Below are 21,203 nucleotides of genomic sequence, written 5' to 3'. Positions count from 1 at the left end.
GGAAGAGTATAGCTTAAGACCGATGCAGAGACAGGCACACTGAATCTCCAGAGCCATCCCTCATGGCCCAGACACTACTGGAATGCTATTTGCTCTACTTAGAAGAGGGACCTTTTTTCTGAACAAAATGAACTCAGTTCTTCAATCAGTCAAACCAGGACATTAATAAGTTAGGGGCTTGAAAAGAAATGTTGACAAAGACAATAGTTTCACTTCCTTCCTTAACTTTGCTCTACTAAAGTAGCTAGGATGTATTTACTTAAAGAGCTGCGTAAGAGCAGGTTAGTTAATTAAGTTATGCCTCAAATCACAATGTTTTTTAATTATTTTTTTAATTATTCTGAGGAAATTCAGATAGTCTCTCCGTCCACTCTCACCCACTCTCCTGCAAATGTCACAGTATCACAGTATCACAGTATCACCAAGGTTGGAAGAGACCTCACAGATCATCAAGTCCAACCCTTTACCACAGTGCCCAAGGCTAGACCATGGCACCAAGTGCCACATCCAACCTTGCCTTGAACTGCCCCAGGGATGACGACTCCACCACCTCCCCAGGCAGCCCATTCCAGTGTCCAATGACTCTCTCAGTGAAGAACTTTCTCCTCACCTCGAGCCGAAATTTCCCCTGGCGCAGCCTGAGGCTGTGTCCTCTCGTTCTGGAGCTGGCCACCTGAGAGAAGACAGCAACCTCCCCCTGGCCACAACCACCCTTCAGGTAGTTGTAGACAGCAATAAGGTCACCCCTGAGCCACTTCACGTGGTTTAGATGTTGATTACTTCTTAACTTGTCTGTTTCTGTGGATGAACAAGTGGTTTGTCACCAGAACTGCCATGCAGAATAACATTTCCATCATCCAGTATTTGAACTTCTTGTTTCACTAAATGCATTCAACTGAGTCAGAAACTCTAATCTAAAATAACTTCTAGTTCCAGTACAGACCTTTTATCCTTCCAGTTTGAATGTACACTTTTCACTTTCATTATTTCACTTTTTTCCCCAGTATGTCAGGGACCGCCTGGTTCTTCCTATTTTCTATCTTCTGATGGTTTGGGTGTTACACCCCACCCCCCTGACTTTGGAAAATCACCCAAACTAGATTCAGTGGCTCTGGAAATTGAATGAAGTTTTGTATTTACAGCTTAGCACAATATATGAGCAGGTATTTACAATAGATACAGTTATATACAGAAATATACAAGCTAAAAGGTAATACAGAAACACAACTCCCGTCCCAGAAACCTGAGTCCCCAGGAGGGGCTCTCAACCACCTTTCCACTTTCTTCCCACTCCTCTACCTTACCCCAGATCTTGCCTTATATTTAAGGTATTATGGAAGGTTGGCCAGGGGACTTAGGAAGCAGGTGGACTAGTCACACAGACAGCAGGTTAGGTTAGAGAGAGAGAGAAGTTCAGCCCAAAGCCCAGACAGCTGCTCTGTTATCTATGTTTGTGTTCTTGTTCTTATACATCTCAGCAAGCCTACGAGTGAAGTAGACACCATCATTGTTTCCTTTTCACAGCCTGTAATCTAGTTCTTCTCACCAAAACATTCTAGCTAGCTTCAAACTAGCACATATCTCCTCCTGACCGATTTCAAAGACACCTGCTCTCCATCCCCTTTTGTCTTCTCTCCAAGGGGACAATCTTTCTATTAATATTCTAGTGGCCACACATGTTGGTATCTGAGTACTAGCACACTCACTTAAGACTATTTACTTCACCATCACAGAAGGGTTTGTTTTTAAGCCTTTCTTTAAAAGGAAAACAAACAAATCTGGTCACCTCCTCATGCAGTAATGCACACATATTGTTGTTAGTTAGAATTGCATGTGCCTGGGCAAACTGGTTCTTTGGACAGCAATTCACATTATTTCTAAATCATAGCTTTACCAATGTCTACTGAACTGTACAGAAATGCTGTTCACAAACACGTTTATGTTACAGCTACTACATAACTCTCTAAGATTCGTTTCAAATGCATTTAGAAATGAAAAAAAAAAAAAACCAAAACTAAAACCCAAACAAAACAGCCAAAACAAAACCAAACAAAACCCATCCCTATCTTAAGCTATTTTATTCCAATATACACCAATCCTGCCTACAGTCTTCTGAACGTACCTCTTTGTCATTGAATTTCTGTTGCTGAGTTAATACTGTCTCAACATGATAAAAGGAGCCAATACAATGAAATGGCATAACAAAACATTTTACAGCAGACACACACAGATGATTAAAGATTTAATCAACAACAACAAAAAGTTATTCCAGCTTTGAAGTATGCTTTAGCAAAACAAATTGTCCAAACAAATGAATAAAGTATACTGAAACGATTCTTTTTTTGAGAAAGAAAAAGAGGTGCTGATGGCTGCTTAAGAAATGGAAAAACCTGTTAACTGTGTTTTAAGAATGTGTTTATTAAAATAAAATATGATAGGAACTGTAGAGCATGGCAATAATTTATTGTGTATGTATGTTTTCCCTTTGTCACAGGGCACATGAAAGTATGAAATATTTTGCTTTCAAGCTTGTGTTCTGAATTACCTAAAGTCGATACCCAGCACACTGAGCAGGAGACATTGTTAAATTTCACTCTGACACCATCATCTGTCACCCCACCTGTACTTTGAAAAATGAACTCTAAGCAATCAAACCACTTTCTTTCACGGAAAATATTAACTGGAGTCTGCAAAAGTAACCTGCAAAGGAGAGAATGTTTTTCGCAATAGTAGCAACAATGCTGCACACTCATGTAAAGGTCAAATACAAAATAAAACTAAAAGCAGTAAAAAAAAGGAGAACAGATATGCAACTTTTCATACCAAATCAAGGACTCCAGAAGGAAGCCCAGAAGGATCACTGTATTAATAAAAAGCCAGAGTATTATGGACACATAATAATGGCGTTTCTGAGACCTACCGACACTTGAATTCAGATCTCCATTTTCAGAGTCTGCTCCATGCTGGTTATTATTTGCATGATAGTTGGACATAGCTTCCAATTTAATTTTTTTCACTTTCATTGCTTCTGCTATGGCAGCATTGGTGGCAGCTGCTGCTGCTGCAGCTGCTGCTGTCAGGCCTGTAAAAAAGTACAAACACAATTTAATATACGCTATTCTATGGTTCCTCATTATTGTATGGGCTAAAATTGTTATTCCTCTTTCATATTTTCTTCATAATCATTGTAGGATATTATTCCTCTTGTTAAATTTGAAAAGCCATCAACTTTTTCAATCAAAATGTTTCATACCACATTTAGTCCAAAACATCCACCTGAATCGTAGCTTGGTATAGAATCATAGAATCAGTCAGGGTTGGAAGGGACCACAAGGATCATCTAGTTCCAACCTCCCTGCCATGGGCAGGGACACCCTACCCTAGGTGGGTAGCTTCATCCAGCCTGGCCTTAAACACCTCCAGGGATGAGGCCTCAACCACCTCCCTGGGCAGCCAGATATCCAGTAACTGATGTCATAATACCACAAAACTAATTGCAGCTATAAATAAATCCTTTCATGTATCTAAGTGAGCTTCAAAATCGACTCTCTACATGTCTGGCTACAAAAAATGAGGGAACATGTACATAATTGTACTTAGTTTAAAAAAAAATGGGTCTATGATTTGTATTTATGAGTACCACATGAGAGAACTCAGACATTTATTTCTCATTTCACACATAACAGCAAGGAGATACGGTCATTTTGGGGAGCACTTTTAGGAGACAGGTTAGCTGTACAGAACATGGGTAAAATACTTCTTTTACTTTCCCTAAAATTCAAAGCATCTCAAGGTATTCATCAATGAGAAGAGGAATTATTAAATCCATTTAATCCCAATCCCAAAGCCACCTCCAGGCAATCCGAGTGCTCTTCCTACCCAAACAAATTTCCGCCATCCAATCGTTTAAAAGAACGCTCTACAAAAACGAGACCATTTCTCTTGTCAAAAGCAATTAGAGAAACAGTCCAGTAATGCCTTCAAAACTCATAATTAGATACAGCCTTTAATCAAAGTCACAAGCATAAGTTTTTGCCCTTTTCCCTGAGGCAGGATAATTCCCCTGCAATATCCAAATTGTACTGCTACCCACTCAGATCCCTTTTCCCCCAGCCTGGGTGGTAGCGGAGAGAAGTCAGTGTCAAAACTTCACAAGAGCTAACTACACCACACGAATGATCCAGGGGCCAGAAATGGATCATTAAAGAGAATTAGTGTAAGAAATGAATGAAAAGGCATAAAAGCAGGTAAAATTTATGCAATTATGCAATCTTAACCATCATCCTGTTACGCCACAAGAGGAGAACAGACTCCGTCATTTTGAATCAAGATTCTTGCCCTGACTGTGGAGAAGGCTTGAAAAAGCTCAGTATAATTAAAGGTGCCTGCTTGTCTGATTTTCAGCTGCTCTGAAAGGTGTGAAGCATCTTATGGATCTCAAGAGGAATTAACTCCACAACTTACTATTCTAATGGGCCAAGGTTGCTGCCCAGGATAGGAGGAGTGCAATTTAGCAGGAAAGACTGAATAATCCCTGGCTGCTAAGATAAATATTGCTACCAACACAGTTTCCAAGGACCTCCTGTTGTCTCTTTTGCCTGCTTAACTGGAAAATTAGTTCAGTCTTGCTGTGTTTTCAGCTAGTGATGGGAAGGGACAAAGGCAAAATTCAGTGGGGAGAAGGCACAAAGCAAATGGACATCAGGAAAGCAATGAGGTGGCATAAGAGGTGCCTTTGAATATATTGTGGCTCGACTCAAGGTTGCTTGCCCCTCTTGATTTGCATGACAGCATAAAGATCAGCAAACATTATCAGCTTCCCAACCCTCCTCACAGGCTGACTTCTCACACTTCCAAGTGCAATGAGAATTACCAAGTATGTGATAATTACATTCTGCATAAGCAGATCAATATTACTTAGAAAGCTGCTATTTTAGGTAGATGAAGATGTACCCAAAAGCCAAACATCAAGTCAGAAAGTGGACAAATATAAAGGTTTACTTTTATTTTAGCAAGTTGTGCATGTTCTGATCTTAAGAAGGTATTGACAATAACATGGATTGCTTCCAGTGATATTTTTAACAGAGAGGAAGGATGTGAAGTTATACGTTATCCAAATTTGGTTACAGTCCCTAAGTTTGGACACAGAAAAAGGGATGGTGCACCTCTGAACTTTACTTTGCATCCTGTGCTCATTAAGCAATACAATAATCTATACTTCCTTTTTTTCACATACATCTCTCACAAGCTAAAACAGGCATCTCTTATGAACAATCCTCTGGACGAATACAATATAGCAAATGAATACGACCTAGCAAATGAATACAACAGCAGGTCTCAAGCTTTTAGTAGTGACCGAATTTCCAGGTGAGCAGGTTTTGATTATCAGCATCCACGTATGAGTGTAAATACCTTATCAGACACTGGACGTAGGACTTGTGCGACCCACAAGCACCGTCCCTGGGGGTGTTCAAGAAAAGACTGGATGAGGCACTTAGTGCTGTGGTCTAGTTGATTGGATAGGGCTGGGTGCTAGGTTGGACTGGATGATCTTGGAGGTGTCTTCCAACCTGCTTGATTCTATGATTCTATGATTCTATGTCTCACTGGGTTAATGGCCAATGACAGAAGAGCTAAAAAACCAAACTCTCTTCCACTACAACATTTGCAAACCCAGTATGCTTCAGTGCTTCTCTCCAAGGCAGGCCATAACGCTTCTCTCTGGAGGAAGCCGTAGGAAACACAGATTGCTTAGTTCTGTGTTATGATTTTCACAAGATAATGCTTGCGATAATAAATGATCATTTGAAAAAGCAGAAATTAAACTACTAATTTCGTTGCTTCTCTCACACAACCGCATAAGTGACTGAAATTATTACTTTGCCATACAGCAATTAATTTAAACTGAAATGCATGTCTCTTATAAGCACTGGTGTAAACGGAGGGGGAAACATGCATGAGGAATAATCCTCAGAATTATGGCTTAATGCTATTCCTCGCCGCAATTCTAGCCTACAGCAAAGTTCCTGTTTTACTGCTACTTTTTCCTATCACTTGACCATCATTATACAGCAAAGTAAGTGGCAAGGAAGGTCCCTAGCCAGTTACTGGAGTGACCTGCATTATAATCACCAATGCACTGAGCTTGACTACGCTATGGTACAAGATGAAGCTTCCCCTCTAACACAAAGTCTGACTTAAATCACTTATCTCACTAGCAAAGGCAGGCAAATATATTCTAAACATAAGAAGTGAATACAGTGCTATCTATCTAGATGAACTTTAAATTCACATACAGGTATATACTTGGCTAAATACTTGCAGGTTTTTTATTTTTTTAGCTTGTTGTTCAAATAAGCATTTTGACCTAAACTTTATTTAATATCACTGTACTCTTGAAAGAGTAGCTGAGGAATTTCCACTTTTCCATACAACAGAAATTTTCTCTTCAAATATGAGATAACCAGAAATCATCTGTAGAACCATTTTAAATGAAAGAAACAAGGATCACACCAAACAGGCAGGTAGATGTTTTAACATCCAAACAGTTAAAAAGTATCCAAGCCAAAATATTCAATGCACTAAAGTCAATGGAATAATATTAACAAGTATTTAGCCAAACAATTAAAAAGTATCTAAACCAAAATATTCAATGCATTAAAGTCAGTGGAATAATATTAACAAGTATTTAGCCAAACAAAATATCCAAGCCAAAACATTCAATGCATTAAAGTCAGTGGAATAATATTAACAAATATTTAGCCAAACAGTTTAAAAAGTATCCAAGTCAAAATATTCAATGCATTAAAGTTAGTGGAATAGTAGTAACAACTATTTAGCCAAACAGTTTAAAAAGTATCCTAGCCAAAATATTCAGTGCACTAAAGTCAGTGGAATAATAGTAAAAAATATTTAGCCAAACAGTTAAAAAGTATCCAAGTCAAAATATTCAATGCATTAAAGTCAGTGGAATAATATTAACAAGTATTTAGCCAAACAGTTAAAAAGTATCCAAGCCAGAATATTCAATGCATTTAAGTCAATGGTAGTTGTCATTAATATTCTGAAATTGATAAGTTGTTTATGTCTGGCATTCTTCCTGCTGATTATGCAGTGAGACAGGCAGCTTTATAAATATCTCATCACTCCATCGTCACACAAATTTCATCGACAGTGCTCATGCACAGCTATTAGCAATATGAATCTAACCATTACAAGGGGAAAGAAAATCGAACATGTGGCATTAATACGCAGTCCTGGTTCCTAACCATCTGATAGGCAGATGGTGTAAAGCGGATTCTCCAGCTGAAATGAAGGGGCACATCATTTAAAACCTTGTTTGCATTCTAACTGATATCAGTGCCATATTGATATACAAGATACATCATGGCAGTATTTGAACAATCTAGTTTGTTTCAGTCATAAATGTTTACAGCCTTGTTTTTTATCTTTAGAAGCATGTTCTGAAGAGCGTATTTTTAATTTATGAAAGCTATTGTTTACTTCTGTTGAACCAGAAGATTAGCGAAGAGCAGGAATATTAAATTACCACAACCACAGCAGTACAACTAAGATGGATGAATAAAGTATGGGGTTTTTTTTTCTTCAATAAAAGATGTTACTAAAGGAATTAAAAAATTAGCCGAGACATTTTATGCATTAAATACATTTATTCATTTAAACCTTACAGCTTTTTTCCCATGTGACATACTTAGAACTTTAATGCTTTATAAAGCTATTCATTTAAATCTTACTGTGTGCAATTAATCTTGTCCAACAATTTAATTCAAAAAGAAAAACATCAGAAAGTAAAGTTCAATTCAACCACCACGCTCCTGAAGTAATCTCCGTATTGCTGACAGTTCCTATAGACTCATCAGCAAAACTCTGTACAAGGTGTCTTGTAGGAGCTGTATGAATTTGAATTACAGCTCAATTGAAAGCTCTCCAAGCCCTAGTAGGAACTCGGGAACAAGAAGCAGAACACCAGAAGAAAGTGCGAATGATCCTTTCCTACAAAGACCTTCTCTCTTCTGTCACTAGATTACTTTGGCCTGTTCGGTGTGTTTGTAGCTGTTAATTATGTTAATAAAGTTGCAGCCTGCTGCCACTGCCAAATATAATCATAAGCTTTCTCCTGCCAAGTTCTAGTCTAATTTACACCCGTGCAACTCTACCGAAGTCAGAATTTCATGGGTGAGAATGAGACCAGAAGTATGCCCAGTATGTGTGGTCTCTAAAGCTGAAAACTGAGTGAGTGAAATGGAAAACAATGAGCAAAAAAAACACAGCATCCTCAGAAAACAATTCTGTTCTGAAAGCAAAGCGACTGAGAGAGCCGTCATACATTATGACAGACTTTCCAAATGTGTATGGGGCACTAAATTATAGACAGGTTTCTGCCTTCCAACAAATACTATTCCCTGCCTTCAGAGAGGACCCTTCAAACTTTCCTTTGTTGTGGCATGAGCAGCTTGTAACGCATCTTGTTTGTGGAAGAGGAAAGAAAAGTCAGTGTAACTTTTTCAGCCTCAAATGTGTCTCAAAACACATAGTTTTGAACTGTATTCCTAAACTTGGGTGTGCGGCTGCTTACAAAATTGCTTAAGTAACTGATCTTAGTTCAGCTATAACTATGCCTAATATATGTTGCAATTCTTAATCATTAGAAAGTATAATAACTAGAAGTCAGCATTCCATGGGTAAGAATGAGACCAGAAGTATGTCCAGTATGTGTGATCTCTAAAGCTGAAAACTGAGTGAGTGAAATGGAAAACACTAAGAAAAAACCCACAGCATCCTCAGAAAACACTTCTGTTCTGAAAGCAAAGTGCCTGAGAGAGCTGTCATACATTATGACAGACTTTCCAAATGTCTATGAATTACAGCCGGGCACTAGATTATATATACAGCTTTTTGCCTTCCAACAAGTACTATTCCCTGCCTTCAGAGAGGACTCTTAAATTGGACACGTGATTGCCAGAGGAGCACTAGCTGGAGGATTATGTCTCTGGAGCCAGACTGTGCACGGTGTCTCTGTAGTAACAGAGGTCACCTTTCCCAGCTTGCTGCTGCAGGTAGGAGAGGGCTTTCAGGAAGGGAGACTGTCAAGTAACAAGTGACCGGCAACGCTTGTTATCACACTGCAGGCTGCTTAGAAGGGCTGGCGGGTGCTGAAACTTCAGTGTAGCGGCCGTTATGGTTGGACTTGATGATCTTAAAGGTCTTTTCCAACCTCAATGATTCTGTGATTCTAAAACTTTCAGTTGTTGTGGCACAAGCAGCTTGTAATGCATCTTGTTTGTGGAAGATGAAAGAAAAGTCAGTGTAACTTTTTCAGCCTCAAATGTGTCTCAAGACACATAGTTTTGAACTGTATTCCTAAACTTCCTTGTGGGGCTACTTACAAAATTGTTTAAGTAACTGATCTTAATTCAGTTATAACTCCTATAAATAACTAGTAACAACTTTAACATAACTAATGCCTTTCTTTATATATGACACACACATATATATATATATGACAGCATTAAAAATCCAGTGATAAGCAGATGTTGATCTGTTGGAGGGTAGGAGAGCCCTGCAGAGGGACCTTGCCAGGCTGGATGGATAGGCAGAGGCCAATGGGATGAGATTTCAGAGGGCTAAGTGCAGGGTTCTGCACTTTGACCACAACAACTACAAACAGCGCTACAGGCTGGGGACAGAGTGGCTGGAGAGTAGCCAGGCAGACAGGGACCTGGGGGCACCGGTAGATAGTAGCTGAACATGAGCAAGCAGTGTGCTTAGGTGGCCAAGAAAGCCAATGGCATCCTGGCCTGGATCAGGAACAGTGTGGCCAGTAGGATGAGGGAAGTTATTCTTGCCCTGTACACAACACCGATGAGGCCACACTTTGAGTGCTGTGTCCAGTTCTGGGCCCCTCAATTCAAGAGAGATGTTGAGATACCGCAATGTGTCCAGAGAAGGGCAACAGAGCTGGTGAGGGGCCTGGAACACAAACCCTGTGAGGACAGGCTGAGGGAGATGGGGATGTTTAGCCTGCAGAAGAGGAGGCTCACTGCTATCTACAACTACCTGAAGGGAGGCTGTAGCCAGGTGGGGTTGGTCTCTTCTGCCAGGCACCCAGCAACAGAACAAGGGGACACAGTCTCAAGTTGTGCCAGGGGAAGATCCAAGATGGATGTTAGGAGGAAGTTGTTGCCAGAGAGAGTGATTTGCCTTTGGAATGGGCTGCCCAGGGAGGTGGCAGAGTCGCCATCCCTGGAGGTGTTCAAGCAAAGCCTGGCTGAGGCACTTAGTGCCATGGTCTGGTTGATTGGACAGGGCTGGGTGCTAGGTTGGACTGGATGATCTTGGAGGTCTCTTCCAACCTGGTTGATTGTATGATTCTATGCAATAGATATATTTTCACAACCTTTTTCTTTAGGACTCTATGTTGGCCATCAGAGAAGAGTCAGAAAGCCAAAATATGAGTGTCAGCAGTGTTGTTACATTTAATTTATTTGCTAGAGAGTTTATTCTGCAGAAATGTTTTCATTGCATGGGAGGAGTCCAAAATCTCATCTAAATTCCAAAAGAATGGATTATTTCAAATTAATGCTTAATGAATTTTTCTTATAGTTTATTTCACTGATACTGACTTGAAAATAATTCATGCATTTTCTGGACAATTCTTTGTTTCATACTGAGGTTCTTACTTGGGCAAAATTTTTACTAAGAATCTGAAAAACTCTGAGAAAGAAAGGCAGAGTTACCTCCTAGGACTTGACCTCGATCACTGTAGATTATTGCACTGGTTTCATGGGTTTCAGGTACAAGCTTTTGGTAGCTTACTACACTGCTGCCCAGTTATTTCAAAAGAAATAGGATCCTAACCTTAGTCTCTGATCTAATGGGTGTTTTATATAGTGTGATACATAAAACAAGAAGAGGAAAGCAATCTGCAGGGGGACAGAGGTCTGATTACATAGACTGGATTACAGAAAGGGGAACTTCAGACTACATCATAATGGCCTGTTAAAAAATACCAAGTTTCATTCATAGTATTCCTTATGTGTGGTGTAGGCCTGGAATCTCACACTTATCCAGAAGTTTTAGTTCTGTTAAGCTGCCTGGATTGATTCCATAGAAGAATACTGGTATACTTCAAAAATTTCATTACCTGTTATTTTGTGTTGATTACAAAATTCTTGTCTGGCTTTTCTAGCTGTATTTTCCTGCTCGACTTCCACAATTCAGCATAAACTGCTTATCTGCATCATTTTTAACATCTTTTGAAGTTGAATTATTAAAAAAGAGAAAGGCATGCAATGAAAAGTGAAATCACTAATTGTACTTTAAACGTTGCTACAGAAGGAATACATAGGGGGAAAAAAAATCATGCATGTGATCTGTTTTAGACTGGTGCAACTAAAATGAAATTGCAAGTCTTGAAGTGGGGGAGAAAACCAGTGTATGTGAGGCTCAAACCATCTGTTGTTCATCAGACTAATCAGACCTTTTCCTGTAAGTAGTCCTAAATTGCAATATGAATTTTGAGATCTGGGTATTGTATTTAAAATAAACAAGCAAAAGAGCTAAATTTCTACAGCAATCTTTAAATCTAAAAGTCCTTCTGCTCACAACGTGTCTTTGCAATTAACACAGTTGCAGAAACAAAACACTGACCTGGAAAGAAGCAGTGTTCTCTTGCTTTGTAGATAAAACTTTTGTTTCTGAAGGAGAATCACTGGCAGGTTCAGTGTTGATGAAAAAGACTTTGGAAATGTAATTATTTTATCACTAATATGGAACCCATGGACTTACACTCCACGAAGTTGTTCTTTAGCGTGGATTTATTCCTTTGTACTGAAGAGTAAGAAGTGAAGTCAGGCGGCGCATTTCAAATACGGCGACGAATTACTAACCCTTACGGCTTAACGAGGTTTTGTGATCTGTAAATTTACTATTGGCTCGGTGCAACTGTGACAGAATTAAACAGAGCATACTGCAGAACTGCCTGCCTATGCTGTACTTTCTGACAACAGTTTAAAATCTTACCGGAATGCATACAACACCGCTACAATACAACTCGGAGGGAACATTCTTTCTTAAACAACAGTGATCTTTTCAAAAGCAATAGATTCTCAGTTCTCATTCAGTCTGCTGCATTATTCATTTCATGTGCAACCTCACGCTGGACCATAAATTGTTACTTTATCTAATCAAAGGCGACTTAACTCCGCAGAAGGTCAAAGGTTTAATTTTGTGAAGTATTATCTTACGCTATGAGTTTAACGGAAAAATAGAAGAAGAAAAACAGCCAAGAAACTGGTAATAAATGAACCTTTATTGCCTGAGGCATTGGCCTAGTTAATGAACTTTCATTGAAGGTTTCTTTCAACTCTTATGGACAATAAGGTAAAAAAAAAAAAAAATCTTAAATTACAGCCATGTGTGACTTTTAAAGCAGGCATTCTTTTTTATCTCAGCCTCCCCAGCTTAGGAGAAAGACAAAGAGATTGTCTTCAATTTCTTAACCAAAAATGTATGCTTCTAAACAGATGAAAAAACTGCAGATCAAGCCTTTTTAAAAGCAGAGGTCAGCTTTGAACAAGATAAAAACTACTTTGCCTTAAATGTTGAATCTTGATCCGCTACCTCTTTAACCAAATAGCATATAGTTCCAAAATGTATGTGGGAAGGGAAAACGTGCATACACACACAATATATTATGCTAACTGACTTTCTGGTTTACATTTGCATTGCTAGAATGCAATCATGGCTCTTGTTTAATTGTGCTAGCTTGAAACTAGCTAGAATGTTTTGGTGAGAAGCATTAGATCACAGGCTGCGAAAGAGAAATAATGGTGATGTCTGCTTCACTCAGGTTTGCTGAGATGTATAAGAACCAGAGTATAAACATAGATAAGGCAGTTTGGGCACAGCCTGGGCTTTTGAGTAGTATTTCTCTCTAACCTCACCCTCCGTCTCTCTGATTAATCCACTTGATTCCTAACCCCCCTGGCCGACCCTCCATTCTTCCCTGGGGCACAAGGCAACATCTGGGGTAAGGTAGAGGGGTGGGAGAAGGTGGAAGGGTGGTTGGGAGCCCCTTCTGGGGACTCAGGTTTCTGGGAGGGCTGTTGTGCTTCTGTATTACCTTTTAGCTTGTATATTTCTGTATATAACTGTGTATACTGTAAATACCTGCTTGTATATCATGCTAAGCTGTAAATATAAAGCTGGCTGAGTCTAGTCTGGGTGATTTTCCAAAGTGGGGAGGGGCAGGGAACACCCAAACCACTACATTTAATAGAATTACTTATTATGGGAACAAGTTCCCCTCACTTTCTGCAAATATTTCATGTGTATTATCTCTTGGTCTCACAACACTATTCTTGCTGCTACAAGAAATTAAAAGGCTGAACACAGTGGCAGTTACTGGTAGTTGCTGGTGTCTCATGCCTTTTCTTGATTTAACCTTCTTAGATTTGACTAACTGCAATGTCTTTTATTGACAAGTTTCTTCAGTCCAGTTTAGAAAAGGGCATTTCAGCTTTTAAGCTATATAGTCAAAACCAATAAGAAAATCAGTAGTACTTAATAAAACCTTAGCCTTTAACTTTAGTCTATTTTTTAACTAGACAGATGCAATTAATTAGTTGTAACACTGCTACAGTTTGAAAATACTGAAAGGACATGTTCCTGCCTGTAACAGCAGTACTGTAGCTAAATACTCATAATCTTTCAACCAGCAGGAACTTTTGTTGTTTTTTTTATAAACTTAATCCACAGTTTGATACATATCCTGGGGTACAAGATCCTTTGATTAAAATAATATGTAAACACTGCTGAGGCAGCCTCGTGGCCCTGTGGAAGTATATCTCCCTACGACTTCGAAGCTCAGCTCTGAAAACTGAATTGCCAAATTCTTTTCAATAGACCAGCTGTAGTACAACTGCCTAATCACATGTGTGAAATTTACCTTGTCTGTGTGTTTAAGCATTTGAGGCACCAGAGCAAGTTCAGAATAAAACAAGACTTTAGGTGCGGACCACACTGCTGCAGTTTTAGCTATCATAGAATCATAAAATCAACCAGGATGGAAGAGACCTCCAAGATCATCCAGTCCAACCTAGCACCCAGCTCTATCCAGTCAACTAGACCATGGCACTAAGTACCTCATCCAGGCTTTGCTTGAATGCCTCCAGGGATGGTGACTCCACCACCTCTTGGGCAGCCTATTGCAATGCCAATCACTCTCTCTGGCAACAACTTCCTCCTCACATCCAGCCTAGACCTTCCCCTGAACAACTTGAGACTGTGTCCCCTTGTTCTTGTGCTGGGTAACTGGCAGAAGAGACCAACCCCCACATGGCTAACAGCCTCCTTTCAGGGAGTTGTAGACAGCAATGAGGTCAGCCCTGAGCCTCCTCTTCTGCAGGCTAAACATCCTCAGCTCACGCAGCCTCTCCTCACAGGGCTGTGCTCCAGGCCTCTCACCAGATTTGTTGCCCTTCTCTGAGCACATTCCAGTATCTCAACATCTCTCTTGAATTGAGTAGCCCAGAACTGGACACAGCATTCAAGGTGTGGCCTCACTAGTGTTGAGTACAGGGGAAGAATAACCTCCCTTGTCCTACCGGCCACATTATTCTTGGCACAGGTCAGGATGCCATTGACTTTCCTGCCCACCTGGGCACACTGCTGGCTCATGTTCAGCTACTGTCTACCAGTACCCCAAGGTCCCTCTCTGCCTGGCTACTCTCCAGCCACTCTGTCCCCAGCCTGTAGTGCTGCTTGGGGTTGTTATGCCTAAAGTGCAGAATCCTGCACTTGGCTTTATAGCCTTTGTAGCTTTCTGGAGAGAAGGATGTGCCTGCAGAGAGATGTGTTCTCTGCACTGGGTCCACATGCTGAAGAAACAGACCACTGGTACTTAGCGTGGTATCAAAGCCTTTGTGGACTTTAGGACTTTCCTCCCATACTAACAATTTTGCCCAAAGAACGAAAGATTTTATTCTCACCCTCAGAGCACAGGAGTAGTCAGCTACAGACTTATTTCAGGCTCCCTCCTTCCCCAAAAAATTAAAACATAGAATCATAGAATCAGTCAGGTTTGCAAGGGACCACAAGGCTCATCTAGTTCTAACCCCCCTGCCATTGGCAGGGACATCCTACCCTAGATCAGCCTGCCCTGAGCCTTATCCAGCCTGGCTTTAAACACCTTAAAACCAGTATTATTCCTACTCATGAAAAGAGAAGGAAAGAGATAAGGTTGGGTGCTAGGTTGGACTGGATGATCTTGGCTGTCTCTTCCAACCTGGTTGATTCTAAGAGCGTATGAAATGCAGAGCTCTAGCTTTAAGGAAAGTCTCCAAAGGACTACTCATTAACAGTATGAGTGCATAAACAGAACTTAAAAAAAATCATTAAAGAACAATTTGGACTCCATTTTGGTCACATTTACCTTTAAAGTAAATATTGTTTCCCAAGCCCCCAAGAAGAAGACAGATACCACTACATTACAATATATACTGACAAATCATACAATAATTTTCTCTCTACCTCTCTGCATTTGCAGTGTGCAAAGCAGGCTGTGCCAAGCACTGTAATGACAGAAGTCAGTATAAGGCTGTAAAAATTCCAAGAAATCCTCTGGTTATTTCCAGATCTGCCATGGTTTTAACACAGAAAGCTGAGCAAGAGAATTTTCACATTAAGTATTGTACAGAATTCACCTGTAAGGGTCAGGAGAGTCTTCGTCTCTATCCCTCTATTCACTTGAAGTATTGTAACTTCAAGAGCTGCACTGTGGCTTTGGGGCTCTTTTTAAAAATTATTATTATTATTCTTTTCTTTTTAAAGTTTTGTTAGATCCATTATGCATTACACTGTGCCAGAGGCAAGGCATGGAGCTAAATGTACTATTACAGCACAGTGATAGCCGAGTACTGCACTGTGATGATCAGAACTCTGATACTGTACAAAGTAGCTGTGATAATGACTTACAGGGAACAGTGTGTAGTCCTCTTTTCAGATGAAAGGGCAGACAATTCTTATAGACAGCCCACTCACCTATATGCTCTGCTTCTTGCAGCCTGAGTGCTGACTGTGGCTCTAGACAAATCATGCTGCTGTGGCCTCCTACATTTGAAAGAACTCATCTCCTCACAGTACAAACTGTGGTAGGACGGTGGGATGATGTGCACTTGTCCCGGCACTCAATCAATGCATTACCAAATTATCATCCCAAATGAAGGGAGTTCCCTCAATAATAGCAGTGTTACCACAAAGTAATTTGTAAATTGAGATTTAGATACATAATAACACATGCTTCCAAAAGGCATAATCTTTGAAGCTGACAGCTGTGATGGTTTGGGCTCTTACTCGCCCCCCCACACTTTGTATGTGCCCCAGCTAACTCAGACGGACCCTGGGAATATAGATGAAGCAATTTATTTACAGCTAGCAGAATTTACAAGCAGCTATTTACACTATATACAGTTATATACAATTATATACAGAAATATACAAAGGATAAACAATACAGAAGCACAACTCCCCTCCCAGAAACCTGAGTCCCCAGGAGGGGCTCTCAAACCACCCCAACACCTCCCCTGGCCCTCTCAACCTTACCCCAGTTCTCAGGAAGAAGAGAGATGCGGCCAAGAGGTTAGGGAGCAAGGTTAGTGGGAGCAAGGTTAATGAGATGTGACTAGGTCTGAAGGCAAAGGCAGAAGAGAAAGACAAAATGGTGAAAGTTTACTTCTTCTTCCCAGAGTTCTCAGCGTGACTGTGAGAGAAGTTGACATCAATTGTTTTCATTTCACTGCCTGTTATCTAGTTCTTTTACCAAAACATTCTAGCTTGCTTCTAACTAGCACAACAGCATAATGGTATCATTGTCTATGTCAGTGTGGACATATATTCAAAGTTCACCAAATAAGCAAGGGTAAAGGGATCTCTATGCTGATTTGGCAGAACCTTCAGAAATCTTCACTGTATCATGTGTAAATAAAGCCCTGTATATACATTGTTAATAATATTTCATAAAATACAAAGTTCTGTGTTACCATGAATCTCTTCAGTTAGTGATGTCAATCAATAGACAAAACATAACGACAAAAGGTTCCCCATTTTGTAGGGAGACCTAGATTTTAATCTGCAGCAGATATTTTCATTAATCCATTCTTCAGCTATTAATGAACCGGCTGCCAAAAGATCAGGATTTGCACAAATCTGGCTGTTACTGGAAATCACTTTCCTCTACCTTAGAATCATAGAATCAACGAGGTTGGAAGAGACCTCCAAGATCATCCACTCCAACCTAGCACCCAGTCCAATCAAATCAACTAGACCATGGCAGTAAGTGCCTCAGCCAGGCTTTGCTTGAACACCTTCAGGGATGGTGACTCCACCACCTCCTTGGGCAGCCCATTCCAATGCCAATCACTCTCTCTGGCAACAACTTCCTCCTAATATCCAGCCTAGACCTCCACAATTTGAGATTGTGTCCCCTTCTTCTATTGCTGCTTGCCTGGCAGAAGAGACCAACCCCCACCTGGCTACAATGTCCCTTGAGGTAGTTCTAGACAGTAATGAGGTCTCCCCTGCGCTTCCTCTTCTCCAGGCTAAACTCCCCCAGCTCCTTTAGCCTGTCCTCACAGAGTTTGTGCTCCAGGCCCCTCACCAGCTTCATCAACCTTCTCTGAACATGTTCCAGTATCTCAACATCTCTCTTGAATTGAGGGGCCCAGAACTGGACACAGAACTCAAGGTGTGGCCTGACGAGTGTTGAGCACAGGGCAGCATCCTGTCAGCATTCACACAAGTCAGATGGGATGTGTGCTTTAAAATTTCTTATTCCTCTAAGTTATGGCTTTCTTATCACTACTAAATTCCAGGTGTCAGATTTATCTGTACTGTTTCAAATATGCTATTTGAAATACTATTTCAACTATGAATAGACTGCACAGTGCATGTGTATTTCTTGGGTATTTTACACACACTCCTAGCCTTCAACACTGCAACTTCTAGACTAAAATTTTCAATGTGAATCATTTGAAAAAACAGGAACAGGGGCATTGCTATTGCTTTATCTTAGAAATGAGAACATCACTTAGTGATTTGCTGTGAATGTTGAAGTCACTTTGGAAGTCACTCATATAGCTAATAAGACTATAAATACAAAAAGTTGATGATAACCAATATCTGTCATTACACAGCCCAAAGAGCTTGGAGCCATTTCTAAAAGTGAGGAACATACTGGCTCTGAAACATTTGAGAACAGAACTCTAAACCCCTTTTGTTATGTATAAAATTCAAATGAAAAGGAGAGAAATGACAGAGTTTGTTGCAATTCCTTATGCTGAATTCCTGAGTTGGTGTAAAATTGAATTCTTAATCACTAGTTCAGACAGGTTCAAACACATGTTCAGTTTTAGAAAGACAGGAATTTCTTTTTTAAAGGATGCAGACTTAATGTTAGATTTAATTTTGTTATGTCCTTAGAGATGATAAAATTAAGGCATTTTTTCTGCCAGTGGTTCAAGAAGTTTACGAGACATTTCTAGCATTCTCTTTGTTTGATCTGTTCTTTAATTGGAAGTATTAGTCACATGTTGTATTTCTGGAATGGGTTGCCCAAGGAGGTGGTTGAGGCCCCATCCCTGGAGGTGTTTAAGGCCAGGCTAGATGAGGCTCTGGCCAGGCTGATCTAGGGTAGGGTGTCTCTGCCCATGGCATGGGAGTTGGAACTAGATGACCCCTGTGGTCCCTTCCAACCCTGACTGATCTGTGATTCTGTGATTCTTTGCCAAGCTTGAAAAATAGTTTCTCTATCTATCAAAACAGATTTTCCATGGCAGTAACAGGCCACAGGAGAACTGTGTTTTATCTAAGCTGCATGCTAACCAACGGGTGGCACACAGTGAGTATAACAAGGGCAGATGAATCAACAAGATTTTGTCCTTCCAGAAACAGGATTTAATAAAGATGTCATACAATCATTGTCAATAGGCAGTGCCAAGCACAAATCCAAGCTGGGTAGTGAGTGGCTGGAGAGTAGCCCTGAGGAGAGAGACTTGGGGGTGCTGGTGGATGAGAAACTCAACATGAGCCAGCAGTGTGCACTTGCAGCCCACAGAACCAAGCAGAGCCTGGGCTGTATGAGAAGTGTGGACAGCAGGTCGAGGGAGGTGATTCTCCCCCTCTACTCCACTCTGGTCAGATCCCACCTGGAGTACTGCATCCAGTTCTGGAGCCCCTATTACAAGAAGGATGTGGACATACTGGAGCATGTCTGGAGAAAGGCCATCAAGATGGGCCACGAGGATGCTCAGAGCTGAAGGTGCAAATTATAACAGAAGTAAGGACAATACTGCTTCCAGTTGCATAAAGTAGGAGTGCAGTAAGCATAGAAATTTAACAGTAGGATAGGAGCAGATCTGCTATGAGGACAGACTGAAAGAGTTGGGGCTGTTCAGTCTGCAGAAGAGGAGGCTCCCAGGTGACCTTCTTGTGGCCTTCCAGGATCTGAAGGGAGCCTGCAAAAAAGCTGGGAAGACACTTTTTAGACTATCAGGGAGTGACAGGATTAGGGGGAATGGAGCAAAGCTGGAAGTGGGGAGGAAGTTGTTGAGCATGAGAGGGGTGAGACCCTGGAATAGGTTGCCCAGGAAGGTGGTTGAGGCCCCATCCCTGGCGGTGTTTCAGGCCAGGCTGGATGAGGCTGTGGCCAGGCCAGGGGGTCCCTGCCCATGGCAGGGGCGTTGGAACTAGATGATCCTTGTGGTCCCTTGCAACTCTGACTGATTCTATGATTCTATGATTCTAATCTACAGAGACATTCACATATGCACAACGTAGCATTATGATCAAACTCAAAGAGTGTACATGCATTTGTGTTCAGATTTTTCTCTCTTTGCTGTTGACATTCTGCCCTTCTGAACTACAGAAAACACATTTCCAAAGTGCCAATATGGCATTGTCTCAAGTGACTGTGTTTTTGAAGAAAATTATTTACAAGTTGTGGTGTTTTTTTTTTAATTCTCACATATTTTGTAAGAAAGCTTACATAGCAGGAAAACTTCAGGGAACTTTAGTGAAATGTTTTGCTTTCACTGGAAACTGCTACCATTCAAGCAGAAGTGATTGATATTCCTCATATGAAAGAGAATGAAATGCAAAAGGAGTTATACAACATCTTCAGTGCGCAGAAAAAAAGATTGCCTCATAGGATGTTGATGATACACAGAAATTTTGGAAGGATTCTACCTCAAATAACATAAATGAATGGTTTGTTGACATTTCTTCACCAAACTAACAAAATGCAAGAGTGCAAGAAGATGACCAGCAGGGCAAGGAAGGTGCTTCAGTTTCTCTTCTCTCATCAGATATTCACCTGCAGTATGTCCAGCTCTGGGATTTGCAGTGCATGAAAGCCATGCAACTCTACAGGAGCTCCAGAGAAGGGCTACAAAAATGATCCAAGAGCTGGAAGACCTCTCCTATGAGGGACCTCTCCTATGAGGAAAGGCTGAGAGAGTTGGTGTTGTTCAGCTTGGAGAAGGCAAGGCTCCAGAGAGACCTTAGTGAAGCCTTTCAATACCTAAAGGGGGCTTATAAGAAAGAGTGAGATTTTTTACCAAGGCTTACAGTGACAGGACAAGGGGAAGTGACTTTAAACTGAAGAACAGTAGATTTAGAGAAGGGCAACAAAGCTGGTGAGGGGACTGGAACACAAATCCTATGAGGAGAGGCTGAACGAGCTGGGGGTGTGCAGCCTGCAGAAGAGGAGGCTCAGGGCAGACCTCACTGCTGTCTGAAACTACCTGAAGGAAGGTTACAGCCAGGTGGGGTTGGTCTCTTCTGCCAGGCAACCAGAACAGAACAAGGGGACACAGTCTCAAGTTGTGCCACGGGAGGTCTAGGCTGGATGTTAGGAGGAAGTTGTTGCCAGAATGATTGGCATTGGAATGGGCTGCCCAAGAGGTGGTGGAGTTGCCATCCCTGGAGGTGTTCAAGAAGAGCTTGGCTGAGGCACTTCGTGCCACGGTCTAGTTGATTTGGTTGGGCTGGATGCTAGGTTGGACTGGATATCTTGGAGGTCTCATCCAACCTGCCTGATTCTATGATTCAAGATGAGACATAAGGAAGAAATCCTTTTCAGTGAGGATGGTGAGACACTGGAACAGATTGGCCAGAGAATCTATGGT

At 40.9% G+C, this 21,203-nt stretch overlaps 1 protein-coding gene across 5 annotated transcripts in view; it reads right to left on the bottom strand.

The window, feature by feature from the left end:
* DACH1 (dachshund family transcription factor 1) overlaps positions 1-21,203 on the bottom strand; it is a 485,713-nt gene that overhangs the window by 233,847 nt on the left and 230,663 nt on the right. For all 5 annotated transcript variants that reach the window (XM_064174189.1, XM_064174173.1, XM_064174154.1 and 2 more), the window contains exon 3: positions 2,921-3,082. In XM_064174189.1, coding sequence (XP_064030259.1) covers positions 2,921-3,082 — 162 coding nt within the window. The remainder of the gene's footprint in view (positions 1-2,920; positions 3,083-21,203) is intronic.

Source organism: Pogoniulus pusillus, chromosome 3 (genome assembly GCF_015220805.1).
Source record: "Pogoniulus pusillus isolate bPogPus1 chromosome 3, bPogPus1.pri, whole genome shotgun sequence".
Lineage (NCBI taxonomy): Eukaryota > Metazoa > Chordata > Aves > Piciformes > Lybiidae > Pogoniulus > Pogoniulus pusillus.
Note: the sequence above shows the minus strand (reverse complement) of the source record. Positions and strands in the feature narration are given on the sequence as shown.